Source organism: Zootoca vivipara, chromosome 8, assembly GCF_965207765.1.
Source record: "Zootoca vivipara chromosome 8, rZooViv2.hap1.1, whole genome shotgun sequence".
Lineage (NCBI taxonomy): Eukaryota > Metazoa > Chordata > Lepidosauria > Squamata > Lacertidae > Zootoca > Zootoca vivipara.
Genome location: NC_142591.1, coordinates 31321916 through 31340771, shown reverse-complemented (window position 1 = coordinate 31340771; position 18856 = coordinate 31321916). Strand labels below are relative to the sequence as shown.

Below are 18856 nucleotides of genomic sequence, written 5' to 3'. Positions count from 1 at the left end.
GGCCTGTTAAGTTAACCACCCCTTCTCTTCAGGCTACATACTCTTGGATCCCAACTGTTTCACTTATTTTTATTTTTAAAAAGGTTATTTCCACTCCCCTCTTCCCTAATTAAAGGCTGGTGAGCAGCAACGATAGATTACTAAGCAGCGCACTGGGTAGTAGAAGAAACAGAACACCTCATAGTTGGTATTGATCTCTAAAGGCCTTTTCCAGACTAGTCTCCTCAACTGCTTTAAACCTTCCTATCACTAGAGTGCTAAATGGCTTTTAGAAGGGTGTTCTTTTGTCTATCACCCAGGCCACACTAAGACAGCAGACAGAACAATCCTTCATTATGGGAACCTAATCTACTTATTAGAGCAGTTTTTGAATAATGAAGTACAGTAATCTACTTTGGCCTACTTGCCTAATGCAAACATCTCGGCTGACATTGCAAAGCTAAAAGCAAGGGAAGGAAGGGCAATGTAGGGTTGACGGTAATTTAGGTTGACAGTGCTGCGAGAACTGTGACTAACAAAATAGTATTACACATGCTTGCTCTTCAAACAATGACCCCTCGTTCTAAGAATCTTCCTCAATATTAGTCACCGTCTGGTCGATTTGCAGATACAGGCAGCAAAAGATGTCTAAGGAACCATCCCGTCCTAGCACAACAGTGAATCTCATCTATTCCTGTATTAAAATCAACATCGGGGACAATACAAAGGGTAGAGAACGTACTGTACGAAGGCAAATTCTCTGTTTCATGTGATATGAATGCCAGCTGCCGAATGGTTTTGATGGTTTAGATACAATAATCTGCATGTGCAAATGATGCTAATTGTTCAAACTTTTTAAAAAAGGATTTACAGAGAAACTAAAACTTGGGCACAATACGTAATCTTAGGAAACTGGTTAGAAGGACCAGGTTGGGAAATACTACGGCTCCAAAATTTAAGGAGGGTGATTTAAAATGGCTTCCAAAATTACAAGCTACTAAATCTGTTAAACATTGTCTCAAAAATCATGTACAAGCTTCTTTCTGAATAAGCTCAAATACTGGGCTGAATTCAGCGTTAGAAATTAGCCAGGCAGAAGGCGCAATTTGCGACTGGCGTGGGTCCAATTGCGACCACGCGGAGATCACATAATGCCAGGTTGGCGACTGAGGAAAGCAAAATGTCACTTAGAGAAGCATCTGAAATATTTCCCTCGAAGCTTGAATTTGTTTTATTCCTGATTGTTTTATGTGATGTTTTAATGTGTTGTAAACCACTTTGAGATTTGAACTTTAAAATATACGGTAAAGGTAAAGGGACCCCTGACCATTTGGTCCAGTTGTGACAGACTCTGGGGTTGCGGCGCTCATCTCGCATTATTGGCCGAGGGAGTCGGCATATAGCTTCCAGGTAATGTGGCCAGCATGACAAAGCCGCTTCTGGTAAACCAGAGCAGCGCACGGAAACACCATTTACCTTCCCGCTGTAGCGGTCCCTATTTATCTACTTGCACTTTGACGTGCTTTCGAACTGCTAGGTTGGCAGGAGCTGGGACCGAGCAACGGGAGCTCACCCCGTCACGGGGATTCGAATCAGCGACCTTCTGATCGGCAAGCCCTAGGCTCTGTGGTTTAACTCACAGCGCCACCCATGTCCCTATTTTTATACCACTTTAAAATATAAAGTGGTATAAAAATGAAATAAATAACAATAAATTTCACTGGAAAAGGTGCCTAGACATTAAATAAATAAATAAAATAAAAATAAAGTTGCCATTTGGTGATTAACTTACATATCTGAGTTTCTAACACTGGGGCTGAAGAAATATTCTCTCAAAAGAACAGGCAGGCTTTAGGCAAAGGGCTTCTTATTTAGTCCTTTAATTGGCAAATATGCCAAGGAACCCAAACAGCTTTATGCAGCCTTCATGGAGTTCATGACAGCCTTTGGCAGAATGGACCAAAAATGTATTTATGGTTTAAACTGTGAAACATAAGCTCTTCGTGGATTCAGCAATGGGTTTACTAGAGATATCTACTTGACCATTGTGGGAAATAGGAAGCTATATTAAAAGAGCCGTCGATCTGCTTCAATGGGGATCTTAGGTATTTGAAAGCGCAGGGGGGATAGTCCAGCTTTCTAGAAAAAATTCTCCAGTTAGTGTGTGCGCAACACAGATATTTGATGGACCTATTCCTATTATATTAGTGGGACACTCAGAATTACAACATGCAGAACATTTTCTAGCAGCACACATGTTGTAATGAAGCACCCATATTTACTCTGGCAGATGATATGCTTTTGTCATCATGAAGAGAAGTTGGTTTACGATGACTCCTCAGAAATTATGACATGGCCTGCCAAAAGGAACAGTGAAATGCCAATTATACTAAACTACCGAGTTATTTCTGGAGCTCATGCTATGCACCACAAATGCTTGTGCAATGGTCAGGAGCGAGGGCAAGTTAGAAGCTACAATTTTCTTAGTAACTGGTTTTCAGAAACAAGGTACTTTGAATACTCCTCTAACTGCAACAAAAGGTGAACATTTCCAAATCTTTTATGAGCAATTGTGAGTTGTTCTTTTTTAAAAAAAATAGATTTTGAAAGGGGAAAATTGAATTTCATTTGCTCTGAAGATCCCTTCAAGAACCCGGGCAACATATATGAGCGCTGAAGTTGTGTGTTTATGTCAATAAAGCCCATATTCTCACAGTTGTTTTCAATATTATTTCAAGTTATGTAAAGAAGTGCTGCATTTTTATGAGAATAGAATGCACTTGCTTGACATGGACCCACAAAACCCAAAGAGCTGGTGCCGTTAGTAGTCACTGAAATTAACTGTGGGAGAAACCTGCCAGAAGTTAGTGGGATTGATCCAGGATTCACTACAGTCTCCATACTTGCTTAATTTTAAATATGTAACACATATTGGGGGAAATTACTTCCATGCGTCAACATGAAGCTCCCTGCATAAGGCCTTTTTAGCATTAGAAGACTATTAACTATGCCACCTCAGAATTCCAATGGAGAAGTGTTGGTACATCTAGAAGGCACTGCAGTAGAATTTTTACAGCATTATGTATTGTACTGCAAGATTTATGCTGGACCAAGGGAGACGCTTATTTTGAATTTGTTAACAGATCTATCTAAACTTGCTGCCAAATCAAGTGAGAATGACTGAGTAGCAAGATTTGTAGAATCACAAACTGAGAATGAAGAAGGACGCTAGCTTAACTGATGAACACGGGGGAGAGATTTCCATAAACAAGGTGTGATGTCTGACAAAACTCTCCTGACAATAAAGAGGTGAAATAACCCCACACTGCTCCCAGACACATCAACTCATCATAGTTTCCTACAGCAGTAAAAGGTAAAGGTAAAGGACCCCTGACCAATAGGTCCAGTTGCGGACGACTCTGGGGTTGCGGCGCTCATCTCGCTTTATTGGCCAAGGGAGCCGGCATACAGCTTCCGGGTCATGTGGCCAGCATGACTAAGCCACTTCTGGTGAACCAGAGCAGCGCACGGAAACACCGTTTACCTTCCTGCTGTACCTATTTATCTACTTGCATTTTGACATGCTTTCGAACTGCTAGGTTGGCAGGAGCAGGGACCGAGCAACAGGAGCTCACCCCATTGCGGGGATTCGAACCACTGACCTTCAGATTGGCAAGCCCTAGGCTCTGTGATTTAACCCACAGTGCCACCTGTGTTCCTCTACAGCAGTAGTAACCAACATTTCTGGAAAGAGCCCTACAAGGAAAGCCCAATGTATGAGGCATGACCTACAGTACACAAATGCCACCTCATACATTTAACCTATCATCATCAGCACAACACAAGATGGGCAAACTCAAGAGATCCTTCTCTCCAAGAGAACCATCTTCCCCCTGACACTGGTTACAGTGTCTTCACTTATTAACACTTCCTACGGTAGTTGGTTCCATTATTAAAAGACTTGAGGCTTATAAGCAAGAGGACATGTTTAAAATATGCTCCTCATGCCGGAGGGGGAATGTAAAAATTCTGGCCAAAATTGCTCACACAATGATTGTTTAGGCAATTCCACAACAATCCGTAAACCCAAGAAATTCAGAACTGACTGAAATCTGGCACCAAGTCTTCATTTATGAACAGCAGCAATATAAACAATGTGGTTTATTTTATTTTTTTATGTCTGGATCCCATTCCTTATGGTTTGAATAATCAACTTATTGTTGCTGTTTTTAAAATGCAGTGGTTTTTTTAGAAGGATTTTCATCAGTTACCAGTGAAATGACTGCATTGCAGGGAGTTGAACTAGAGGACCCTTGTGGCCCCTTCCAAATCTACAATTCTATGATTTTGAGCTGGGGGGGGGAAGAGTAGATGGCAAAGTATAGCAAAGTATTGTTTTACACACTCCACTAGCCAAAGGTTTTGTATTTCTGGCAGCACATCATTGATTGAACACCGAGGGAAGAAACTTTGTTTAAAACTATTTATTTAATTCTGAGTCTGACACCACACAAACTGTAAAAGGCAATGGCTATCTCCCAAACGTTTTAAGTAGCTCAAGCTAAATACTTTTTTTTGGGATTTGTATTCGAAAACTATTGCAGTTGAAAATAAATTTTTTCCATTTTTTTATTAAAAAAAGAAGAAGTTTAAATTACTAGAAGTTCAAGAAAGTATACACACTTTCCAAAGTTGCCTGCAGAGAAGGAATATAGGCTAGGTAATGGGAGACACTTACAAATGTATCATCCGCATGGTAATGGTTCAAAAATTAGGGTATAAATTAGCAGGCTCTGCTAGCGTATTCACGATAATACACTATCAAGCAAGACAAGACACAAGCTTTCTCAGTGTTGCTCCACTCTAGTTACAGGTAGGTAGCCGTGTTGGTCTGAGTCGAAGCAAAATAAAAAAATTCCTTCAGTAGCACCTTAAAGACCAACTAAGTTTATATTTTGGTATGAGCTTTCGTGTGCATGCACACTTCTTCAGATACACTAGAAACAGAAGTGTCAGACCCTATTTATATACAGAGGGTGGGGGGGGGGTGGGAATGGGTGGTGGGCTGATGGGAGTGGTAGACCTGGAGATGGCTGTTAATGGCTGCTGATGGCTGCAATTAGTCCTGGGCTGAGGTGCTAAAGAGAGCTTGATCATGCATAATGAGATAAGAATCCGATGTCTCTATTCATCCCAGGTGCTTCCATGGTTTTAAGCTTGGTAATGATTTCCAATTCAGCAACTTCTCTTTCCAGTCTGTTCCTGAAATTTCTCTGTAACAAAACAGCTGCTTTGAGATCTTGTATAGAATGTCCTGGGAGATTGAAGTGTTCTACTGGTTTTTCAGTCTTATGGTTCCTGATGTCAGATTTATGTCCATTTATCCTTTGGCGTAGGGTTTGGGCCTGTTTGTCCAATATAGAGAGCTGAAGGGCACCGTTGGCATTTGATGGCATACACAATGTTAGAAGATGAGCAATTAAATAGTCCTGAGATGGTATGTTGGATGTTGTTGGGGCCAGTAATGATGTTGTCCGGGTGTATGTGGCAGCAAAGTTGAAGCTCTGGGAGGAAGACCTTTCATTGCCTACAGACAGCCACCCAATCTTAAACAACTCCTCACCCACAATAATACAACCACCAGACTTAACATGGACACTGGTACCAGAGCCTGCAATAAACCCAATAAACTTCCATGGTTTCAATGCCGTTCTCTCAAAGAGATAGATAGATAAAGATAAAACTAAGATTACAGTACATGCAGATTAAATGAATGCAGGAATGGGACAGAACAGACTTATGGGATAACAAATGCTGAAGTGATGCAGACCAGAAATAGTCTGATTTGCTCATCCCTGACACCAACACGGTAAGAGGCCCTGGTTATAAAGTGTAGTCCCTTTAAAAAGAATAGAATAGAACAGAACAGAATAGAATAGAATGGTGTGGAACAAAAGAGGGGCTGGAAAGGCACCTTCAGAATTCTACAGGTTAAGAACTCCTCAGGTTAAGAACTTAATTCATTCTGGAGGTCCGTTCTTAACCTGAAACTGTTCTTAACCTGTGGTACCACTTTAGCTAATGGGGCTTCCCGCTGCTGCGCCACCATGCGATTTCTGTTCTCATCCTGAAGCAGAGTTCTTAACCCGAGGTACTACTTCTGGGTTAGCGGAGTCTGTAACCTGAAGCGTCTGTAACCCAATGTACCACTGTACTTCCCTTCTATACCTTACAAAAACAAACCAAAAGCTTGTGGGTTGACAGGTCTTGCATGCTGGGAGTTGGCCTAATTTCAGACATTATCTCCTTCCCATTTCAGATCATCAGTCATATCCCCAAAACAGCAAACAACTTGTCAAATGGAAAACATCGTGCTACTAAAACAGGCAGGGATGTGGCAACAGCCTGTTACACCTAAACATGATTAGAGGCTATTCTGTTACATGGTAGTTATCCTCAGAAGACTAGCTTCTATCAGGTACACCTAGGCATTAATTATTCTAAAGGCATTCTTAAAGGACTTTTTTTTTTTGCTGCAGGAGATTCCTCCAAATACCCTATCTGGGTAAAAAAACACAAGGTAATTCTTATGAGACCCTCTGGTTCTGCCCATTTCAAACAATAATTCCAACAGAAAGATACAATGACAAAGAGGTGTGTGTGGGGGGGGGAATGTATTCATGTATTCTCAGTTTAAAATTCTACAGGCAATACTTAAATCTTGCCCATTTTCACAATTCCCTTCCTGCATCAGCTAATGTCCAACTAATGCAACACGTTATCTAAAATACTAACAAAATTCCAATGCCTCAAGAAGCGTGACAGTTCAGCATATTAATTCAGCTGTGTATCCCATGTGCTTCTCACAGGAACCTCACTGATGTGTCTGCCCCAAGACTACAAGTGATAGGAGCTTGAAGTGTGGGTCAACATTTGAAAAACAACTCACATTGAACAGGTTATGCTACCAGAACACAGTGTTTCAACATCCTTGGAACCAAATTGCATGTTCCAAACAAGTGCTTAACTGAAGCCCAGGTTGACACAGCTAAGTGTTTTCCTTAGGGCCAGGTGGTACATTACATGCAATATAATGCACCTTAGAGTGGTGGCTCTTTTTAAAGAGGAAATGCAGCTTTTGGAGAGAATGGTGCGAAGCAGCAGCAGAATGCTTAAGGCTTTCCCTACTCCCGCAAAGCAGCTTTCCCCACTGCAGACAGTCAAATGCAAGGATGTGCACATATGAAACACCTGAAGGGGGAAAAATGGAGAAAAGAAAGGGAATGGTGGGCACACAAAGAGTTAAATACTCCAGATCGACTCTTGCAGAAATAGGTCCATTGTCCCCCACTTTTTTAAAAAGGAGGCCATCAGGCTACGGTTGCATGAATTTGTATGTACTTTGTTATTGAGCCTTTAGGAATATCTATTACTTTGTGAACTTTGCAAATTTCAGAATACATGATTTTATCTGAAAAGAGAATGATGCTTGTAAATCCAAAAAGAACTACAACAAGAATCTACTAAAATGCTTTTTTTCTGGTGGATCACTTTTAAGAAGCATGTAAATGGTATGTGCACTTTTTTTGGCTATTCTATCTTTCTCAATAAAATATATTCTGGCAAAAGATATGGAACTGGGGTGAGGTGGGGATAGAAAGAGTTAAAAATGCAATGCTATTACTGCTTACCTGCTGAATTCAAACTCGGTTATGCAAAATCTCTCCAGATTTCCCATGCATCTGATGAAATCTGATTCAGTGGGTAAGTTTGGCAAAGCACAGCAGTGGAACAACAAGAAAAGCTCTCAGACCCCAGGGGAATTAATTGATACAGAATACAATTCAAAATATGGGTCAAAGCAAAAGTGTGGACGAACCCTTTGTCTGAGTAATTAATGCAAAACAAAACCACCTCCAGCTGCAAGGTTTTAAAATCTAATAGCAATGCACATTTTTTAAAGAGTGCATTGTATTGCTTACATGTAGGAATGGAAGATCCCTTTTCGACAAGTTACATGTAGCCAGATGTAATTTCTCACTGAAAAAGGACTTTTGCTACCAGTATAGCAGAGTGGTGATGAAAAACCGCTGGTTCCAACAGTAGCTAGTATGGGAGTTGAGCACCCACCCACCTCAAGAAAACCCGGCACACATTTAGCTTTTTGTGAGTTGTAGCACATGCTAAAAAAAAAGTGGAAGACAGGACTAGTCAAAACTGCTAGAGAACTAGACCTTCCTGATTTTCAGGGTGCTGTCGCTGTACTGGCCCCACAGAATAAAAGAGTGGAAGAACAAGTCAAGATAATCTTTCATTGAACTTGTTAGTGTAACAGCCAAAGCTGTTCTTGATTGGCTGAATTTAAGCAAGTCTTCTAGCCACAGTCGAAACAGATAACCAAAGTCAGGTATACCAAAGCTACCCAACCTTTTATCATCACAGGAAGGCACACAAATACAGGATACATGACTTGCTGGGAAAAAAATAGAAGCTGCCGCATGGACTGGGAAAGATGTAGTCTTACAGTGCATGCTTTTCACTGCCCTAGCTTAATTAGATTTCCTATTTAGGAAAAAATATGTTTTAAAAAGATTTGTACCCTGCCTTTCTTTCACAGAAGTCCAAGGGGTCAAGGATACTCAAGTGAGACCCTTTAAAAAAAGCTATACTTTCACCAGGCAACAAAAAGTTAACAGTGATAAAAACAGGAAGGAGGACATTCTACTGATGTGGCAACTTAAACACCCAGACTCTTGTGCCAGCCTGGCAAACCACAGAAGACACTGAGTAAGACCTCCAGTGTTGATCTAAATCAGTGGTTTCATTATAAAAATTTGCTCATGTCACACTTGATAAGATATACATTGGAAAACAAAAGCTGGAGAGCCGCAGGTTTCCCCATCATACTCACAGTTCCAAAATCCCAGCCCAACTGATTGAAATCTTGCTCTCTTTAACTCTCTCTACAATCTCAAGAGATCTGCAGAGGACAATGCAAGAAGTCACTTACCCCAGAACACAAAGCTCATCCCATGACTTGGGAAATCTTGTAGTTAGTGACTGAAATCTCTCTCCAAGCATTGCAGCTGTGAAGTATTAATTACCTCTACCAAGAAGCACTTCAAACCAACATGGATTTTGCCACCTTTCCTTTACCAGTTCCCTGATAAAAAGACTCAGGCTGCATACACACAACATCTTATTCGAGAACCAATGGAGACCAAGTACTTGTCTTTTTCTACACAGTCCATGTACCATCTAGATCTCTCGCCTATATTGGCACCCCAAGAAGTGCTTCCTGACAAACTGGCTCCATTCTGAAAATAAAAGCTCGTTGATTTTGCATTACCCTGCAGTGTGTCCATCTAAAAACAGATGGAGGCAGTCTAGGGATGAACCAAGACCTTTTGGCAGCTGAGGCGAACCACAAAATGGTGCTGCCACACCCTGCCAGGGAAGAAGGGGTGAATGAATATCCACATCAGGAACAGGGGGGGGGGTGAGGGAAATAAATAACTACATCTGGAACAAGGTCGGGAGGAGACCCAAAGTGCCTCATTTTTGCCAAGAGGCCACCATAGAGGTGGCGGGGGTAGGGGGGGGGGCTGCAGAGGAGGCAACAAATCTAGTCTCCAAGGTGTGCACTGCAGAAACGACATTTTTGTGCTGCAAACATTCTACCCTTCCCAGGTTTGTCATTTCTTCTCATTTCAAATAAACCAAGTTCCTGATTGCATCTGGAGGCCCAGGATGCAGGACTGCACCCACACATACCCATTTCTTCTAGGCTAAAGCATTGGAGGATAAACAAGAAAACACGAGTTCTCATTCTCAACTTTCTTGTTCCCAGACAGGTTTTCACAAGTCTTGGCACTTACAACATAAAAGATGAGTTGATCCATGTTTTTTAAAAAAGGATGACGGCACAGGCATCTTGCACATTTCAAGTGGCATTTTGAGCTGCATTTGATCTATAGCACTCTAGCCAAGTTGGCCGAGATCATGCTTGCAAATAGCTACCCACCTATGGCAGGTAAGAATAGCCACTAGGCAGGGAAGTACATGCCACCTGTGAGGTGGCTATTTTCTCTTTCAGGCCATCTGGGCTAAGAATAATTGCAGGTGGAGTTATTTGCCAAAGGGAGCTGAGACACACACTTGTTCTGTCATTAGCAAGACACCCATGTCCACCTAAGTCAGACAGGAAGCAATGTAGAGCAACAGATACCTTACTAGCTCGATGCATTCTTACAGATGGACCGCCAAGTCCTAATGGGATGATATTTGTTCATAAATTATGAGCTGCTTTCCCAAGCGCTAAAAAGTGCTGCGTACAAGTAGAAATTCAATAGCAAGAAGCAAATATTCAAACAATACAGTTCAAGCCAAAGTGCTGAGACTTCAAGAACGGGAACTTGACATCATAGGTCACCAACACATACCCATAGGTTTTCCTTGGGGTGCCCCCAATGAATTTAGGATTGGGGACAGGTAGGTAGCCGTGTTGGTCTGGATCGAAGTAAAATAAAAAAATTCCTTCAGTAGCACCTTAAAGACCAACTAAGTTTTTATTTTGGTATGAGCTTTCGTGTGCATGCACACTTCTTCAGATATCTGGTATCTGAAGAAGTGTGCATGCACACGAAAGCTCATACCAAAATAAAAACTTAGTTGGTCTTTAAGGTGCTACTGAAGGAATTTTTTTATTTTACTAGGATTGGGGAGATTAACTCTTGCCTCCCCAACTGCACTCTCCAGGAAAATCAAGGGGTGTGAAGGGTTCAACACTCTTGTATACTCAACTTACTGCTGAATAAAGACCTTAAGATAGACAGACACACTTAATGCACGTGGGGCCAAGCACTTAAGAAGAAACACATTTCTGCCAATCATATCTACTTAATGCTGCTTCCAAACAGGATTCTGGAGTAATGATCCCAGCACAAACCCTTTGAGTTACTATAGGTTTATTGTTCCAGAACATGAACACCTCCCTTAAGAAGAAAGAAAACTTGATGGGGTGCCCTCTTCTCACAAGAGAGCTATCATATTTGATATTTTACAGAACTACCATGCTCTACTTCACATTTTGTTTTGGAGATGGAACAGCCCAGTCGTATGCGTGTCTGGACACAGTCAGATTACTCAGAAGGAAGTGCTACTGGTACCTACTCCCAGGCGAGTATGCGCAGAATAAAGCCGCAACCCAACCAGTCCAAGTGAGACTGTGAGACTTTCTCATCACCTACTACAAAAATGCTGACTTTGTCTCTCAATTAAATAAGAAATAACTGTTACAGTTTTCCCACAAGTGCGGTAAATTTCAGTGCTAATCTGCCATTTGGCATATGGAAGACCATCTGTTATATACCTGACAAAATTAGTAACATGAACTTAAAAAGACAAGCTCAAAATTTCCGCAACTCTCAAGGCATCCACACCAAGCAGTGAAAAGCCTTTTCATCACTGCTGAATATCCACCTTGACATATTTTAAATATAAGCACTATATTTAAGTTTCACATGCCACTCCAAACCAGTGAATTAAACACCACCAACACACAACTATGTGGATTAAAACCATCTGTACTTTAATGATAACATGCTCCCGAGCTGAAGAAGCCATTTTCTTCTTTCCTGGACATTAGTTTTTGCAATCAAGGATTTCAGAAGCACAGGCTTAAGCACTCAGTGTATATTTGCCACTTGATGACTTGCATGTGTGTATGGGCCCTGTGCTGATACATCCCATCCCATCACCACAAATGCCGTTACTTTTGATTCAAGAGAATAATTTCAGACATTCAACTGCGAGTCATCAAGACATACAGCAATTCAGTACAAAGAAGCCTAACACAGCTTTTCTGTAGCAGGGTGTGTGGCTCAACAACCTCTGGAGGCTTGCAACTCTCATCATCCCTGACCATGCTGGCTAGGGGTGATGGGAGTTGGGAATCCAACAACATCTGGAGGGCCATAGGTTCCCCATCTCTGGTCAAATGGTCCTAGAGTCTTGTGTTCGAAATTAGCCAGGCACCAGGCGTATTTTGCATCTGGCTTTCAACCACTTGTGACCAAGTGAAGATGCCTGGGCGCCAGGATGCCACCTGACACCTCCACCATCTGGGGATCATTGGATCTGGATTGTTTTCACACACTAATAGCCCACCTTGTAGAATTCTATCAGTTATATTTTACATGCACAATCAGAATGAATTTCTGGAACCAAATTGCTTTTTCTGTGCAGCTTGAGCAGGAGCAGGAATCACTATTAGGAAAAAGAGGCAGGACTAGGCCAATATACAGTATATGTGGACTGTCCCTGGATCAAGTGGCTTTTCTTCTTTAAGTTCCCAACATCCTTCACCTAACTTAAGGTTGTCATCTGAACTAGCTAGATGTTTAACTGAGAATTCATCACAGTCAATCCATTGTTTGAAAAATAACAACCTCCGAGGTCGGCGGTTCGAATCCCCGTGACAGGGTGAGCTCCCGTTGTTTGGTCCCAGCCCCTGCCAACTTAGCAGTTCAAAAGCATGTCAAAGTGCAAGTAGATAAATAGGTACTGCTCTGGTGGGAAGGTAAACGGCGTTTCCGTGCGCTGCTCTGGTTCGCCAGAAGCGGCTTAGACATGCTGGCCACATGACCCAGAAGCTGTCTGCAGACAAACGCCTGCTCCCTCGGTTGCAACCGCAGAGTCGTCCGCGACTGGACCTAACGGTCAGGGGTACCTTTACCTTTTAACCTTGGTTTAAGGAGCCATTTGGCGCCTAGCTTACATATCTGAGTTTCTAATACTGCATGGAGTAAAGTCTCTAAGCATCACTACCAGAAGGATCCTAATCAATGAAAGTGTCTACATGTTTAAATACTTTCTCATATGAAAGCAGAGGAAGCACAGACTTTGGAGATACTTTGTTTATTATGTCATTTTCCTTACTGGCAGCCCCTTTACTTAAATATTTCTCAAGACTCTACTAAGGAACATTACCTCTGCCTAGAGCAAGACCTGAGAACATGGACGCTAATCGTCACAATCAATCAATTTTCTAGAAATGTAGTTGTGTGGAGTTAATCATCCAAAAGTATGCTACTCTTGGTCAAAACAACATTTTTCCTTAGCTGTCTAACAACCTTCTGCCCTGCCTTCCAGGTAAATCACAAAGAGCCTATGTCACAACCTCATGCCATAGATGCTTTTTAAAAAAACATCCATAGCATTCTCTCTTCATTAGTCCTGTAGTCATGTCTAAAGGGGAACTATTCCACCACCAAGGCACTCAATATATTATGATTACTACCCTAACTTGAGTGTAATTGATGGTAGCAATAACGGTCTTAGGAATCAATGTCAAGTGACAGAATACCACCAGTAGTGACTGATTGTGTAGAGTGTGCTGCTCTCTTACATCTAGTAACCTGTATGTACTTCTGAGTGTGTTTGGAAAACAAATATTCTCACATATCACAGGAGGTATGCTGTTGGCTAATAACTACTTCAGGTACTTGGTCAAACAAATACTATTGAAAAGGAGCTAACATGAATGCTACACCATCAGTGTTGCAGCTGTCAAACCATGCCTTTGAGGGTCTATAAGGTAAAGGACCCCCGACAGTTAAGGCCAGTCACGAACGACTCTGGCGTTGCAGTGCTCATCTCGCTCTATAGGTTGAGGGAGCTGGCGTTTGTTCGCAGACAGTTTTTCCGGGTCTTGTGGCCAGCATGACTAAGCCGCTTCTGGTGAAACCAGAGCAGTGCATGGAAACACCATTTACCTTCCTGCCAGAGTGGTACCTATTTATCTACTTGCACTTTGGCGTGCTTTCAAACTGCTAGGTGGGCAGGAGCAATGGGAGCTCACCCTGTCGCAGGGATTCGAACCGCTGACCTTCCGATCAGCAAGCTCTAGACCAGGCATCCCCAAACTTCGGCCCTCTAGATGTTTTGGACTACAATTCCCATCTTCCCCGACCACTGGTCCTGTTAGCTAGGGATCATGGGAGTTGTAGGCCAAAACATTTGGAGGGCCACAGTTTGGGGATGTCTGCTCTAGACTCAGTGGTTTAGACCACAGCGCCACCAGCGTCCCTTGAGGGTCTATACTGTATCACTAAAAATGTTACTATATCATTATGAAGCACTTCCGGTTTAACAGGCAGTAACACAAGGCAGCCAAAAGAGTCTGTTACCTATAGACATACTTTATGTGTGTATCAGATTGTCCGTATGAATCCCAGCAAACTAGTCTGGCTGACAAGGATTAAGGACTAGTATTTACATATACACAACTAATTCATTCCTTCAGAACGGTTCATTCAAAGGATGCTAAGTACAGCTCACACTTCTGACAGCATGGCCTTTCTACTGCCTACTGTATTATCAAAGCTTGCACTGCAACAAAGTCTCAGAAGTCCGTGTTCTAAATGTAGAATACTAAGATCGTTGAGAGAAATACAAGATTTATTGGAATATGAAGGGGAAAGGCAGCCAGCTGGCTATTTCATGCAACTCGGTTGCAGAACATCTGCTATGTACGCAGACGGTCCCAGGTTCAAATCCCCAGCATCTCCAAGAATGGAACGGAAGTACTGTACCTCTGTCAGACGGACCAATGGTCTGGCTGGATGCAAGGCAGCTTCCCCAGTTCCCTATATTTCACCCAAAGTAAAGTCAAGCGCCCATAATTTTGAAACAAAGAAAAGCAACTCATCCCAAACACAGAACATAAAAAGCTACAATACCCAGAGACCTCTGTTGGTTTCACAACAAGGATGGGGAACCTGTGGTTGTCCAGAGGTTGAGTTACAATGCCCATCATCCCTGTCCCCTGGCCTTGTTGGCCAACACTGATGGGTGTTAAAGAGTCCAACAAACATGGGCATATCTTAGTGCATCCCCCACCTTTAAATGACCAAATAAAGTGGGGAAAATAGTGAGGAGTTTGCTCAATCAGTGGCAGAACAGGAACTAAAATCCAGCTCTTTCTAATTTCAGCTTGCATTGTCCACAGAAGGACTCTTGTCACCATTTAACACTGATTTAAACATTTTGCTATAAGCTGTTGAGAACACAGAGGCGACACAACCCCCACCCAGAGGTATTGCTGTGGATCTTACATGCACAAGGCAAGTTTGGAAGGCAAAGCCAAGTGTTGGTACTGACCTTTAAAGCCCTAAATGGCCTCGGTCCTGCATACCTGAAGGAGCGTCTCCACCCCCATCGTTCAGCCCAGACACTGTGATCCAGCACCGAGGGCCTTCAGGCGGTTCCCTCACTCCGAGAAGTGAGGTTACAGGGAACCAGACAGAGGACCTTCTCGGTAGTGGCACCTGCCCTGTGGAATGCCCTCCCAGCAGATGTCAAGGCAATAAGCAACTATTTTACTTTTAAAAGACAACTGAAGGAGGCCCTGTTTAGAGAAGTTTTTAATGTTTGATACTGTATTGTTTTTAATATTCGGTTGGAAGCCGCCCAGAGTGGCTGGGGAAACCCAGCCAGATGGGCGGGGTATAAAAAAACAAATTATTAGTATTATATATTATATTATAAACAAATAAATAAAATCAAGAATAAGAAATAAAGAAAGAAAAGTGGACGGGAAAGTAAGGTAGCTGTAGGAATACAGATAAGGTGAGGCTAGAGCAGGCACCCCCAAACTACAGACACAGGGGGATGGGGAAGAGAGAGCATTATTTCTCTCCCCTGAGTTCTTAAGAAACGCCATGCAAGCACACAAAAGGGCAAGTCTTCACTATGCTCAAAGGGTTCAAGTACCTTCGCTATGATGAAAGACTAAAGTGCTCTTATTAGTCCAAGGGGGGAAACAACAAGAATTTACAAAATTATGAATAATAAGAAGAGGATAGCCAAAATGCGTTCTTACTCTCCCCTCTTTCATACTACTAGAACTTTGAGTCCCTCGCCAAAATCATCTATCTGTACATATGAAAACAGGAAGTGCTATTTCACACACCTAGTTAACTTACGGAATTCACTGCCACAGGATGTGGCAATGGCCACTACATTAGATAGCTTCTAAAATGACAATTCATGACGGGTATCTCCATCAATGGGTATTGGCAATGACAGCTAAATTTAACATCCATGTTGGGAGGCAATATGCCTCTGAATACCAAAGGCTAAGAGCATAAAATGGGGTAAAAGTTGTTGCCTTCACCCCTTACACCTGCTTGGCTGGTTTATAGAACTGATCAGGGGCAGGCAAGCTGTGGTCCCAGCGGTGTAGTAATAGGGGGTGGGGGGCGCGCCGCCCCAGGCGCAGGCTGGACGGGGCTGACCACCTCCGACGGCCGCTGCCGCACGACGCAACCGCCGCCATGGAGGAGAAGCAGCCAGGCGGCTAGCTACGCCACTGTGTGGTCCTCCAAATGTTGTTTGACTACATCTCCCTTCATTGCTCATCATTGGCCATGTTGATGGGGGCTAATGGTTGGTGTAAGGTAGGCAAACATCATCTGAGGGCTAGATGGACCCTTGGGTAGATTATGTTATGGTCCCCTCCCATCCCTTGGCTGATTTATCTGAAAACCGGAAGCTCTTGGAACCATGAAGCAGAATTCCAAGCTTAGACTTCAGGTGCGTGTAATTTATCCCTCATTACAAGCTTACACCTTCGTCCTAGGGCAAGCAAGGCAGGCTTTAAAGGCCTCTTCAAAAAGACAGCAAGGGTGGGGCGGGACGGACGGACTGAGAGGGTGTAGTAGTGCAAAGAGATCCGAACGCACTTATAAAAAGTCATAGTTGTGTCCTTTCAGCGGGAAACACCAAAAACGTAAAGACTATGTTTGGTAACGCACAAGCACCATAGCTGCCAAGTTATCCCCTTTTTTAAGGGATTTTCCCTTATGCTGAATAGGCTTCCTCGTGAGAAAAGGGAAAACTTGGCAGCTATGGCAAGCACTTCCCTCCCCTCACCCCACCCCACCCGCGACGAAGGAAGGGCTGGAAGATCAGGTGGCACCGGGAAAAGGGAGAGGGAGAAAGGGAGTCTACTACTCTCCAAACAAGTTTAAACACGAATTAAAGAGAGCGAGTTCGCAGAGCTCAAGACCTGCAAGGCAGCAACAGGGCCAGGAGCAGATTCAAGAGGGCCAATGTGGGATTTAACAGGAGGCTGCCTGGCGTTTCTTAAGAACTCAGGGGAGAGAAATAACGCTCTCTCTTCCCCATCCCCCTGTGTCTGTAGTCCAGTCGTCCCTTCCCGCGTCCACGGCAATATTTTCAAACATAAACACAAAAGTTTCGAAGTACTTCCATAAGGAGGAACAATGGGAAACGTTAAGCAGAGCTAGCCGAGCGTTCTGCTGGAACTGAACTCACTCCCACGCGAGGGGCGATCAAGTTTAACTTGACCGCGAGCGCGTGGGGGAGGAGTGGGGTGGGTGGGGGGCTTTGCGGCAACAGCATCCCCCCTCCAATCGGCCCTCCTCGTGGCCCTCTTTTGAGGTTCACTAATCCAGATCTGAGCGAGCCTAACCTGCTTCTCTTTCCACCCGAGCTCCCCCCAACCCCACCTCCCGCCGCCCTACTTGGAAAGCCAGGCTGGCGTGCTCCCTTTTGTTGTGAACGGCCCACCAGCAAGAAACGTGCCGCGATCGCCGCCTGATCCCAGCAAGCCTATGAAGCCGGAGATTCCAGGCGCCCCCAAAGCGACATTAAAACAATCAATCTGTGGAATATATCCAGGCGGAGAAGTAAACCCACCCCTCACGACAAACACCCTAGAGATCTCGGGGCAAGTTGCTATGGGATACGTCCCCTATGGTGGAGAGAGAGAAGGGAAAACATGTGTTTAATAGCAAGTGTGGGGGGGTGGAGCTGGCGGCAGAATATTCCCTTACATTCTTTCATAAATTGACGCAGACACGTTTAAAAGAAAAAAAGAAGTTGCTGCCGGAGTAAGTTTCTTCTCTCCGGTGGAAAACTAGGGCAATCTCATTTTTTTCAGACACAAGACAAAGCATCATAAGGGGAGGGGGCGGGAGGATGCAAGCAGATGGGGGTCTCCATTCATTTAAAAAAAAGAAGTTAGGGGAGGTGGGGAAAAGGTACTGGTGAGCGGGAGGGGCAGGCGGGGGGTGGGAAAGGAAGGTTAATCCGGGCTGCAAGTAGCTATTCCTTCTGTCCTTACCTTACTTTTCACTTCCACCGCGCCGTAGCCAAAATACCGCAGACTCTGAGATTTATTAAAGCTCCGATTCATTTTCTCGGCCCCCAGTTTGAAACCCCCCCTCGTCCTTCGCCTCCTCCTCTTCGCCCTCGCTCAACAAGGGCTGGGAAGATCCACCGCCTCCGTGAGAAAGTGCCCCCCGGGCAGCCGCTTGTTGCTGCTGCTCCGACCCTGGAATGTAACTTTCTTTGGAACGTTCAGCCTCCCGAGATTCTTTTACTTTGTCCCAGCGCGCTAATCAGAACGCCCGCCTAGCTCGCTCTTCGGGCTTCTGTTTGTTACAATCGCTTTCAGCTCGCAACGCGCCTCTGACTCAATAGGAAGGCGGCTGCGGCAGCAAGGACTGGGCCCCGCCTCCATCAGAAACCCTCCCACTTTCAGTCTTCGCCCGTTTCAAAAACCCCAGAGCAGCAGTCATCGCCGTCGCTCATCCTGGCCGGCAGAGGGCGCGCGTTTGCGGATTATGACAGAATAATGATAATATTTGCTTACTTTGCTCAGCTAGCTAGCTGACTGGCGGGGTGCTTAACAGTGGGCAGTGTCGCACAAAGGTCTGAAAAAGCAACAAACTCTGCTGCGCTAATTAGTATAAAGTCGCTTCCTTAAAAAAAAACCACATAAAACTTTTCTCTTTATAATATGGGTGAATGCAAAATGCCTTTTTTCTTCTTCTTCCAGTGAATACGC

At 43.7% G+C, this 18856-nt stretch overlaps 1 protein-coding gene across 1 annotated transcript in view; it reads right to left on the bottom strand.

The window, feature by feature from the left end:
• Positions 1–18489, bottom strand: part of PARD6G (par-6 family cell polarity regulator gamma) — a 70986-nt gene extending 52497 nt beyond the window's left edge. Inside the window, exon 1 of the mRNA XM_035125162.3 lies at positions 18131–18489. Within this exon, the coding sequence (XP_034981053.2) occupies positions 18131–18202 (72 nt within the window). The 5' untranslated portion in view covers positions 18203–18489. The remainder of the gene's footprint in view (positions 1–18130) is intronic.
• Positions 18490–18856: the final 367 nt, after the last annotated feature.